The sequence below is a fragment of the Corvus moneduloides genome, chromosome 28, assembly GCF_009650955.1.
Source record: "Corvus moneduloides isolate bCorMon1 chromosome 28, bCorMon1.pri, whole genome shotgun sequence".
Lineage (NCBI taxonomy): Eukaryota > Metazoa > Chordata > Aves > Passeriformes > Corvidae > Corvus > Corvus moneduloides.
In genome coordinates, this window is record NC_045503.1 from 1625920 (window position 1) to 1638261 (window position 12342).

General features: G+C 42.8%; 1 protein-coding gene across 2 annotated transcripts in view; it reads right to left on the reverse strand.

The window, feature by feature from the left end:
• AP3D1 (adaptor related protein complex 3 subunit delta 1) overlaps positions 1-12342 on the reverse strand; it is a 43314-nt gene that overhangs the window by 24002 nt on the left and 6970 nt on the right. For both annotated transcript variants that reach the window (XM_032092596.1, XM_032092595.1), the window contains exons 2-7: positions 5436-5531; positions 4570-4650; positions 3910-3990; positions 1967-2074; positions 1521-1650; positions 51-190 (exon numbers count right to left, since the gene is read on the reverse strand). In XM_032092596.1, the coding sequence (XP_031948487.1) occupies positions 51-190; positions 1521-1650; positions 1967-2074; positions 3910-3990; positions 4570-4650; positions 5436-5531 (636 nt within the window). The remainder of the gene's footprint in view (positions 1-50; positions 191-1520; positions 1651-1966; positions 2075-3909; positions 3991-4569; positions 4651-5435; positions 5532-12342) is intronic.

A 12342-nucleotide genomic window follows, 5' to 3' on the forward strand; every position in this document is an offset into this window, starting at 1 on the left:
GGTAATTTAATGAGAACCCTAATTCTCTAAACAAAAAGCAGAATACTTGCCAGTTTTATAATTTTAATGAGAACCCAATTATTGGTTGATGACGTCATCAACTTGAAGAAGAGCGGAGCAAGGGAAAGGTAATTTTTGGGATTGCGTCGAGCCAGCTCACAAATAACATTTACTGCAGCAGACTGCACACCTGGGGAAAACAAGTGGGAAAAGCACAAATCCCATCAATGCCTTCACTGTAATTGAAGTTTCTGGTGCAGAACCCCCATAGCAAAAGCAGCTGAAGCTTCAGACCTGTGTGTCCAATGGTTTGGCCTCATTCCCAACCCTGAGGCAGTGAAGTAAATACAAGGATGCAAAAGCAAACTGAGAAAGGGTTTTATTTAATTCTGACTATTTTCTAATATAGCAGCAAGCCAGGTATCTGCTTTGGGTCCAGCATGAGAAAAAACAGGACACTGCCACATCCCTGCCCTGGACTGTGGAGAGCTGGCTGTGGGACACAGACAACACAATCAATAATCATCCACCAGAGAATTCCCAATCACTCTTGACTTCTCTAATATGTATTATTTAAACATGTTTAAATACAAAACACAAATAATTCTTTAAACAATCTGACTGGACAAGTTCACTCCCTTCTCATTGCTCAGTCTCTACATGGATTGGTGTCAGTTTGGAATGTTTTAGTCTAGACAGGCTGGGTGTCCTAGGAGAGAGCAATCCTTCTCTCCATAAAGCATAACAGGGATTTTCTTCCTCTCTCTGCAGGTGACAGTTGTGTGTATTTTGCTTTCTTTGGTAACATTGTCCCTGGAAGATGAATATTCCATGCCCACAATCAAATAGTGCAGGAAATGCAATTAAATTTCCCCCTGTAAATGCAGATACAAATCAAGTGGAAATCACAGACACACAGCACACACAGAACTCCTAAACCAAGTGTTTGTGCAGTGAGAGAACACCAGCACCTCCTGAAGAATGAGTAAAAATGTGAATACGATACAGAGCAATTGCTAATTTCCTGTGCTGCTGCTGACCTGCACTGACACAGTACTGAGGGGCCCAAAGAGCAGTCTGGACTCAAATAAATAAAGAATACACTAAAGGATGTTAAATAATTTTAAATGTGTCCACTGCAAGTCAATAGCTGCAGCTTGCTAAAAAAGCACAGGAAATAACAAAAACGGAACTCCAAACCCTGAAATCAACTCAAATATTTTCAATAGCCAAGTTTAGTAAGCAACAAGTCAGGAAACTTTAAGCTGCTTTGTCCATTAAGTTTTAAGCACTGATACATTTTCAGTAACTTTGGGTTTGAAGAAATGGATATTTAAAGAATATATTTTTAATATGGCAACACCTGTCAAAACTCTCCTATGCTCAACTACCCTGAAACAGGTGAGTCAGTGCCCAAAAGATGATTACAGCATTTTTCATGGCTTCTTCTCCCCACAAGCTCTACAAGCACATGGACCTCCATATATGTGAGCAGAAGGAATTCACTAAAATCCACTCACCGGGATCTGGATCTTCAAGTTTCTCTTTAAGGCGAGGAAATGCAGGACGGAGGGACTCTGGGTACTTCAAAAAAACTTTGTACATGATTAACACTGCCTTCTTCCTGATGTAAGGCTTTGTGTGAGACATCTGTTAACGAAACAAGTGCAGTCAGGCTCTGAGCAGATCTGTTTCCAGAGCTCCTATGCTCACACTCCTGTCCTCAAAGCTCTTCCAGGGAGACTCAGCTGATTTTTGAAAACTCAGCTTTGAGGCAAGAGCAAAATATTGTTGTTTATCATCAAAACTAATGAATATATTTCAAAGTGATCCTCTTGATCTAACTTAGGTCTGTAAAAGCTCCCCAGAATCCCAACATGCATCAGCTCTAAATTTAAGATATTTACCAGATTTGAATAACTTAATATAATTACAGGGTAAAGTTATTTCCATCTTATCAACTCACCAATGTCATGATGTCATTTGCCAAGTCCCTGGCAAGATCTGGAGTAACAAAACAGGACAAGCCAGTCAGTGCAACTCCAGTATCATACTGGTTAGGGCTACTCAGATCCTAAAAAAAGAGAAACAGGCTCAAAAATTTAAGATCACACAGGATGTCAAGAAACAACTTCCTCAGACTAATTTTATTCATTCGACATAAATGAAGCAGAGCTTCTGCTTCATGGGAATATTTATCTATCAACTACTAACACCTGCTAAAATACAGCCAGCCTGGGGTTTAATAATGGGCACAAGCAATCATAATTAAACAAGAGATGGATGACTGCAACATAAAAGCAATCAGAGAGGTCGCACCTTGGTGGTGTTTTGGGAATGGAAATAGTTTCTAAACACTCATTACAGGATCACAAACATATTTAAAGTCCTAAAAAAGTGGTATTAAACACTAACCCTGCTAAGTCCAATTCCAAGTGCCATCAATTTCACTGGGAACAAGCACTCTTGGTGAGTGGTGTCCCACCTTAATCTAGTAGAGAAATGAGATTATTTTTCCTCTGAGCTCCTGGCAGCACCACAACTTCCAGTCCACAAAACAGGACACAAGTTATGTGTGTGGAACACATTTACTGGTCAAGTTTCCTTGGATCTATTTGTAGTCAGGATCCTACCAACCCTCCATAGTCTTTCAGGTCTTTCTAAGCTTCAGACACTTAACCACAGTACAATTAATCTCTGAGTATGTTCAAGTATAGACTATAAATTGTAGTTATCAGGAAACAAAATATGAAGAAGCTGCACAGAGCATTCCCACATGGACTGCTGAATTAAGAGTCCAGATTCACGTGGACACTGAAGCTGCTTCAGGAGAGCTAAACATAGTCAGTCAGGCCTTAGGGGTCCTGTGCCATTTGCATCTCATTTAAAAACCTGCTGCAGGTGGTGGGAAATTTGAGTCTACTTTAAGAATAATGAAATCCACTTCTTAAAGAGCAAAAAAACTGCAATTCATCCTGGCTTTAATGTATTTTGAGAACAGATAAATCCTTAAAATCTCAAGATGTTGGATCAATGAGACATGAAAAGGCATAAAAAAGATGCTTTTAAGTAAAAACTTGGGCACAAAGCAGAAGTAGCCAGTAAGTGACTGAAATTCAGTAAAATAAAGTGTCCATAATAAAGACAATAGATATTCATATTCAGCACAGAATAGTTCAAAAGATAAAGGGAAAAGCACTAGTTCTTTAGGGAAGATACTGGATAACATCCCACTGATCTTTTTTAAGCAAGTAAAAGACATTTTGGTTCCTCAGATGGTAAAAATGTAGGCACATCTTGTACTGGATCAGTCAAGTTTTAAAGCAGTGATACTTAAAAAATGAAAGTTAAGAGCTTTAAAAAAATATCTGTAACTTCAAGAATGGGAAAACTATGCTGCAACCCAGTAACCCTAAGTGATGAGCTCTGTGAAAATGAATACAACACACTTGGGTACATGAATACAGAACATAACTTTCCATACACTCTTCACGATTTTAACACCCAGTTCTACCAGGGAAGTCAAAGTCTGATCTGGAATTACAGACAAAAAGAGCCCTCACAAGTAGAAATGTTGTGGAGCCATGTGACTGCTCATTTTACTTCAGGAATGGGGACATTTTTTCTGCCTGTTACATTCTTATAAGCACTGCCTAGAGACCAGCAAAGTTATTTCTGTCACCATTCTCTGCTGAACAAACACAGAGCTGGTATGAGACAGCACCACGGAGGGCTGTGCACAGCTCCTGAGCGTTTTCATTAATCCCTCAGTTTGTGGAATGACAGGAGACTGAAAATCAAGAATTCTACTTAAGCATCTCTGTATTCCTAAAAGGGAAATACTCGGTACAGATGTGAAAGTGCAAGTGGGGAGAGAGTGCAAGAAAAAATAAAGAACCGAACATTTACCTTTCGGATCTGATTAGTTGTCAACATAATGACATCAGTCCCTTCATGAAAGCACTGGGAGGCAGCCAGGTAACCAATGCGCTGGGAAAAGGCAAGGAGGAAAACCAGTTTTGTTTTTAAAGTCAATTTAGACGATGTTCAGATGGAAAACAACCGGTGGCTTTATAAGCAATATTAAAAAGATGAACAATTAGGTTTGTGTAACAGAAGAGGCGTGACAGGGTTCTCTAGAAAAGGGGGTTTATAACAGGAAAGAGAAATTTCAGACAAGTAATGTTCTGATAATTTCTCTGTCTTCTGGATAATAAAACCACCTGCACCCTTCCCTATTTTGTTACAACACAGTTCAGTGACCACAAAGCTGCAGAAATAATGTAGGATTGTCTACTACATTTATTTTTTCTGTGTTGACCCCTGAGTTTCAGGTGCAAAGCCCCATTTGGAAACCATTCGTTAGGAAGTAACATTCCACCCTGTTTGGTGAAAAAGGTCTGCAACAGAACATGAAACAAATCTTTCAAGAAAAATTATAAAGCTATTAAAAAATAAAAAATACCTGGTACTACGAATCTCAGATGGTCTTCACATAAAAGTACCCTGGCTTTTCACAAAAGATATCTGACAGCTTGGCCAGGACACCTGCATTTACAGAGAACTCACCTTGAATGTAAACTTGGAAGCACTCATGACTTCAATAATGTTGAAAGCAGCCCAACTGATGTCATAGCCCAGCATCTGTAACTGTGAGTAGAAAAGCCAAGATAAACTTCTGAAATAAGAGACTCAAGAAAATAGGTCAAGATACCTCCCAAAATTGAAGATGCAACAGGAGTCTGAAAATACTACTATAAGACTATAAGGTTTATGAGATACACCACTCAGTAAGTGAAAGACATCACAAGATTTAAGCAGTTTGCATTGGTTCCAGATTGCCCAGAGCAGCTGTAGCTGCCCCTGGATCCCTGGAAGTGTCCAAGGCCAGGCTGGATGGGGCTTAGAGCAATCTGGGACAATGGAAGGTGTCCCTGCCCATGGCAGAGCCTTAAGATCCCTTCAAATCCAAATCATTCTGTGATTCTGTGACATGCAGTTCTATAAGCATTGATGTGAAGGGTTTTCTTCCTGTTTTGTTTTTTTTTTAATAAAAACCATAACAGAACCACAAAAAGAATTCTTTACCAGTATTTCTGTCTTCTCCTTATCAACAAAGGACTGAGCAAAGAGAAACAAACCCAGTTTCAAGTGCTCATGTCACTATGTCGTACGAACCAATCCCGTTGAAAACAACTTCTTTTAAATTGTTTTAAACGAGATTCACTTCCTGATCCATCACAATAAAATCCAATTGTACCAAACAGAGCAGGAACGTGCAGCCTCTGACGTCAGAGCTGGGTGAGTGGTGTCCTCACAGCCTGAACTTAGAGCAGTCTAAGGAGAGCAGGCACCCAGACCCAAGGCTGGCTTCAAATCAGCAGGAAAGAACAAAATCCAGCGGCAATTCCATGGGATACCAGCAAGGCACTTACATAGGTCAGTTTGCAGACTGCGTTTGCCTTCACTGCGATGTTGTCCTGCTTCAGCTCCTGCTTGATCTCATCGATGCACTGTGAGATGTATTTTGCCTGAGGAAAACAGACAAACAAAAATTTGAGCTCCTTTACCAGTTTCTCAAGCTTTCCATCATGTTGGTGGGGAGAAGCAGCAGAACTCAGTATCTGCAGGCACCAAATCTCACATACACACTGTTTAGTAAGCACTTAACTCTGACAAAATTCCTTATTAAAAAGAACCACCACAATTCTGTTACAAAACCAAAAGTATGAGATGTTTCTTTGGTGGTTGGCCTTTCTGCCTCTCCCTCACAATTACACCACTTGCTTCAGAGCTCTAGATTCAAAAATCTGCAAAAATGAAGTTGTTCAATGAAGACTGAGTAGGCAGAGGTCTGAACAAAACCAGAGTTCACCACTGCTAGAAGGCTCACTTCCCCCAGAGGATGTCAGAGAACACCCGCTCATTACATGACAAGAAGAAACTGTCAAACACTGTTAACAGCCCACAAATGAAAGGTGACTGATGAAAACATGCTGAGCTACCCCACTTTTGGACATGCTGCCAATGATGACACTGTGGGTGTGCACCCACAGCAGCCCCTGGGCACGAAGGGACACGGCACAAGGCTTGGATGGGACACAGGTGCTTCCTGGATCCCCCCCAGTCATGGAAAGTCCCACGGAAAGTCATGAACCCCCTCTCTGCTTCTCAACTTACATGAGCCCTTTGCCATTTACACATTTTGATAAATAACAGTTATTTGTATGAATTTCTCAGCAATTCAAAGAGCCAAATGTCACAATGTTTATATTTAAATATTGGTGCTTCACATCTTTCCAAGCAATCACATCTGTGCTTGTGGGAAGGATGTGGCAAACATGTGATTTAAAAATATCTGTACAGATTTTACTTTATAAGCAGAGTTAGCTCAGCCAAAGATTCTTCCAGTTCACAATTAATTATTATTTAAGTACTGAAGGCATCTGCTACAGGAATCACGAAAATTTAAGTGCAAAGAAATAATTTCTCTTTTCAAAGCCATGCATGCAACCAGGGTATTTCACATTCCTGCCAGAGGAACCAGGTAAGAACCTGACTACCTAATCCCTGCCTGAATACCACCACCTTCCACCAAAAAGATATTTTCAGCATAGAAATCATCATACTGGCCTGACTTTAATTAATATTTTTTCTCCTTTACACTAATTTTTGTGTATTAATGCAACCAATTTTTAGTCTTACAAATGTCCTGGACTCATTATTCAAGTCACAAAAGTTTGCTGCTAGAAACAGTGGATGGAGAATGGATGGAGAGCAGGCCTGGGGAGAAGGACTTGGGGGTGTTGGTGGTGAGAGGCTCAACCTGCCCCGGCCATGGGCACTGACCCCAGAAACCCCCCCTGTGCTGGGCTGAGCCCCAGCGTGGGCAGCAGGGGAGGGGGGATTCTGCCCCTCTGCCCCGCTCAGCTGAGACCCCACCTGCAGAGCTGCCCCAGCCCTGGGGAACAACATCAGGAGCACGGGGAGCTGCTGGAGCCACTCCAGAGGAGGCCACGGAGATGCCCCAAGGGCTGGAGCCCCTCTGCTCTGGAGCCAGGCTGGGAGAGCTGGGGGTGTTTAGCAGGCAAATGAATGAACTTGAAGGAATTTAAGATATTCCTAAATGTCTGTGTTTGGGATAAAAATACTATCCTTACAGTGGGAATTTTCATGTTAAGGGAGGGGACTGTAAATACCAAACAACCCTCTCCTCAATACAGATCCCTTCTGTCCTCCTCGATACAGGTGAGTGGATCACATCTGCCAAAACTGGAGATGGCGTCACCCCCAAACACTTAACAACATAGTGCCCAGGTGACTTTACCCAGAAGCAGATTTGGGATTCTAAGCCCTTCACCTGAGAGTGAGTCAGGTCCAGACAACTCATGCACGAAGTTTAAACTCTTGAGTATAAACTAAAAAAAAAAAACCTTCTGAGAGTAGAAAATAAATACTTCATCAAAGATGCTGAAAGAGTGACTTACACAACATGCAACTGATCCACAAATATATTGTACTTGGCCTTGAATATTTTATGCCCACAGAAGAGCACGCTGGAGCAGTGTCACAGAATCCTTCACGTGTGTATCTTGTTGCCACATCCTGGGCAGTGAGGCCAGCGCTGGTTCTCGAGGCAGAACACTGACATGCAGGTTCTCTCAGTCTTTACATCCATAACCAAAAGCCTCACTTATTTCCCACTGCATCTATCCCCAAACTATTCAAACATTAGCTTAAGTTTTCTGGCAACCTCTTCAGAGTTGAAGAAAACTCCCAGTGTGAGCAGGAGGGGGGAAAAAATAGAGTACAGACAAGTTCAGTAGTGTCCAGCCGGGCACAGCTGAGCACAGGCTCCAGAGTCACCATCCACAACATCCCACACGCAAATCCCTGCCTACCAGTCAGTCCAACTTCTGGAAAAGCATATTACAGAACCCACAATCAGATCTGAAACCGAAAAAAGGGATTAGAGAGAGCAGAAAGAAGTCCTTCCAAAACAGCTGTACTTCAAATCCCAAAACACTCCAAGGAATGACAGGTGCTATATATAGAAAGCTTTACAGGATCAGCAGGTATTAACTTTTTGCTAATCCTGTGGAGCAGCACTGCCATGAATGAGCAATATGAGGAAAACCGATCTATTCAGTCTCCCACTAAATCTGAAAGCCAAGCACCACACCCAGCTGGATTCGCTGCCACATTTAACACCCACAGAACTGGGAGGGAACACGTAGGCGGGAGCGGATCCTCAGTGAGGCTCTGGCTCCTTGGAAGAGCTGACCTCGGCACAGCGCTGGACAGGACCTGCACCAAAGCACTTCCCACTGCCCGATAACCACAGCCCCCACCGCAGCCCACGAGCTGCCCAGTGGGGTCAGATGAGACAGCAAAAGGGAGAACAACCACTTGATGAAATGATAAAAATTGTAGCCACTCAGCAAGGCCTAAGTATTTGGAAGAAAAAAACCCCCCCACATTTACATACTGACGCAGCAAAAAGTCTCGCTATCTTGCCCAGCACCGCTTCTGTTTTTTCATAAATCCTTCTAATACAGGAATTTCCTAGTGTGGTAATAAAAAAAATCAGTATTTCCCAGGATACAACTAGCTCAGTTTTTCCTTAAATGCTTTTGAGGTCCCATGAGTCACAGAACCATTAAGGTTGGAAAAGCCCTCTAGGATCAACAAGTTCAACAGCTGTTAATCCAGCACTGCCATGTTCATCACTAAAACATGCCCCCCCAATGCCACATCCACATGTTTTTTTGAGGAATGGTGACTCCAACACTGCCCTGGGCAGCCCCTTCCAATGCCTGGCCACCCTTACTATGAAGAAATTTTTCCCAATATCCAATCTAAATCTTCCCTGGCACAACTGAAAGCTGTTTCCTCTTGTCCTGTCCCTGTTCCCTGGGAGCAGAGCCCGACCCCCCCCAGCTGCCCCCTCCTGTCAGGGAGTTGTGCAGAGCCACAAGGTCCCCCCTGAGCCTCCTTTGCTCCAGGCTGAGCCCCTTTCCCAGCTCCCTCAGCTGCTCATCACACTTGTGCTCCAGTCCCTCAATGTCTTTTTTATCATGAGGAGCGCAAAACAGACCCCAGGATTCAAGATGGGGCCTCAGCAGTGCTGAGAGTTCATTTATGCTCACAGCATTCATTACAATATCAATATATTTCTTAGCTATTGATTCCTTACTAGTTCTGTGACAGAAGAATTTGCACTTTTGTGTTGATGGCTCACACATTCTGGCCAGTTGACTGAGGAGCATTTCTAAGCCCCAACATTTACAGACCTGTGGACATGCCCAGCCAGATGGCTCTGAGCGAGCCAGGCAATGCTCAGGCAGCCCCTCACACAGAGTGTGGTGAGGACAGGCAGAGCCACGAGGCACAGGAACCCTCTCAGGAAGAAGGATGGGAGGGGGCAGAACTGCCCGCCAGCAACAGAGCTGAAGGCTCTGAGAGCAGCAGGCAAGGAGCTGAGAGGCTCGCTTTTATTCCTGCTAGGCTGCCAAGTGGGAAAGGAGCCGTCCCTGCCTCGGTGGAAAAGGCTCCTTAATGAAATGCTATAGCAACCACTTTGGTAATTGTTCTGTCTCCGAAGGAGGATTACAGGAACACGCCCGGAGCAGCCCAGCTAAAGCCCAAGTGGAGCCTGCAGATGTGAGCAGCGAGTACTCGACAAAGCTGTGAGAACAGCACAGTCACAACTGCATTTCTCAATGTATGTCACCAAAGACATGCTGGAACATTTTATACGAGATACACAAGCTGTTTTTTTAAAACAAGCCCAAATTCCTCAAGAATTCCAAGATCTCACCTAGAAAATATGTGCATTTAAATGAATGCAAGTGGCTAAAATAAGAAAGAAGGCATCATGAATCAAAGCCACAGTCCCTTTGAAATGAAAGGAGGGAGGGGAGAGTGGGTCATGGTAAGAAGACAAAAATGTAATTTTATAGGATTTTTCATTTCCCATCAGTGTTTTTTGACTTAACTCTGAAAAATACAAGAAGTTTATTCCAAGCCACGACAGAACTTGGGGCTTGCTGACAATTTCAGAGATGTTCACAAAAGATCATTATCTTTCTCAAGCAATATGTGAAGTTAAAAAAAAGTCATTAATCAGATGTACAACAATTATATTTCTAAGAAATGTACTCCATGCTGTACTTTCTTTCATTAGCTGACAGGAACACACTAATGATTGGAACAGAGATCACTGTAGAACCTGTACATTAAATTTAATCATGTAAACTACTCATTTCCAGTAGTCTTTAAGAAGTTGTATTCTCATGTCAGCCATAAACCACCTTCCAAACCCAAGAGAAGGCAAACTCACATTCCTACTACTTTGAGTTACAGTCCAGCAAACCAAACGCACTTGATTTCAGATTCAAACCTGTCACTGCAACATCCAAGTGGTTCCACCCAGATGAAAGAGCAAAACGTCAGTGAACATTAGTTCCTATTTCTCTTGTGCTTCCAGGGTTAAATACAGTGTTTTAAGGAAAGAATTATTAACACTGAATGCCACAAGGAACAAGATATTTTCTGATATAAATGTGTAACTACACCACAGTAAAACAGAAAAGTTTGGAATAATTAGATCATAAAAATAAATAAGCACAAAATGTAACATTTCTTCTGTTTTAGGCACTATAGGATTTATCAGTTTTTGGTAGACTTTGAGACGAACTCTGTGAGATCACGCTGAGCACAAGCACATGACGGTCTCACACGAGAAGATGCCCACTGTTAGAACTTCGTAACATGACCACGATGCTCAACACCGAAGGCGGTCACACCACAGACACCTTGTGGAGGTGAAGGAACTTTCAGATCTGTTTGTGCTTCAGGCAGCAGATCCCATTCCCAGCACGGCACAGATCAGCTGCCAGCTCCTGACTCGGGAAGAAGGCTGGGAAGAAATACGTATCACTTGCCAGGCTTCTCTCAAACCCCCAAAAGCAGCACTTCATGCCAAACACCCCTGAACCGGTCAGAGAGAACATAGACACCTCTAGTGTTTGCAGTACCTGGACATGTTGTACCACAACAATACAGAATAAATCAACTGAAGTAACAGACAAGGACATTAAAAAGCAAAATGTTCTGCTTTCTCCTGACTTGAACACAGCATTAGAGATCAACATATTACATGTTAACTTCCATAAAAATACTGTATTATTTAACTATTGTAGAAAAAGCTATTTGAGATAAATAACAGCATCTTTTGTTAAGGATACTCCATCGCTGGATAGAAAGAATTCCAAGGCACGTGCTTCCCCACAAGTAACTTCACCAAAACCATACACCAGGCAAAGCAGCTGAGCACAGAACAGAGGATCAGCAGTAACTGGGAAGCTGCACAGTGTTCATCTTGATGGGTTTGCAGCAGCCCAAGTCCAGCAGTACAGAGGGCACTCAGCTGCAAGAAAGGGCTCAGGAAACTGAAAGGCTTTTTCATAAAGCCAAGCTTATCTTCCACTCAGCTGCTGATAAACAGCATTGCTGTACATGTTTCAACATGCCTTAAACGCCCGTAGTTTACCCAGCTTTCCAGGGATTTACTTTCTCATCCTGAGGTATGCTTAAGATCCCAGCCCAATGGACTGTTCTGAGTGACAACACCAGAGGCATGAGGTTCTGCTGGCTCATTTGCAGCAGACTTCTATATAATTTATTAGAAACATGATGCATTACCCACTGCACCCTTGTCTGGTACAAGCACAGCGAGATCATGAGACTCCTTGGCCAAACAACACCAAGGAAGGAATGCAAAAAGTCGGTTTCCATTTTTTTCTTTTGTTAATGTTTGCTGAAGTTATACACACCAACTGAAATCTGGCATGATGCATGCACGCATCCATCCAAAAGTGACTTATAAACCAATTAAAACCTTTGAAGCTTATTCTAAAAATTCAGAGACATGCTATGCAAGTAGTGTGCACTGATTTCAGGGCAGATACCCAACCCCACACCACCCACTATAGCCCCTTAAGGCACCACAGAGGATCTTCTGAACAGGTTTGTAACACAAATACTGGATTTCAGGAAAGAAACAGCTGTAGAGTTGCAGCTGCTTGTCCAAAAGTGACTCCAAGCACCTGCAGCATCCCTCCAAGCACTGGGGTGTTCTAGCAGTCTCCCATGGACAGCTTCTCTTTGGAGGTTTACCCAAAGGCAATTCAGGATTTCACTCAGAAAGGCACTGATGCAGAAAGCTGGAGCTACATGAGCCGTCCTGGCCCCTCCCAGGTGGGCAAGGCCAAGATCACTGCTGGCACCTTGGGAATCAGGAAAGTGGCAATCAGCAGGCCCCAAACACTGGTAAATCAG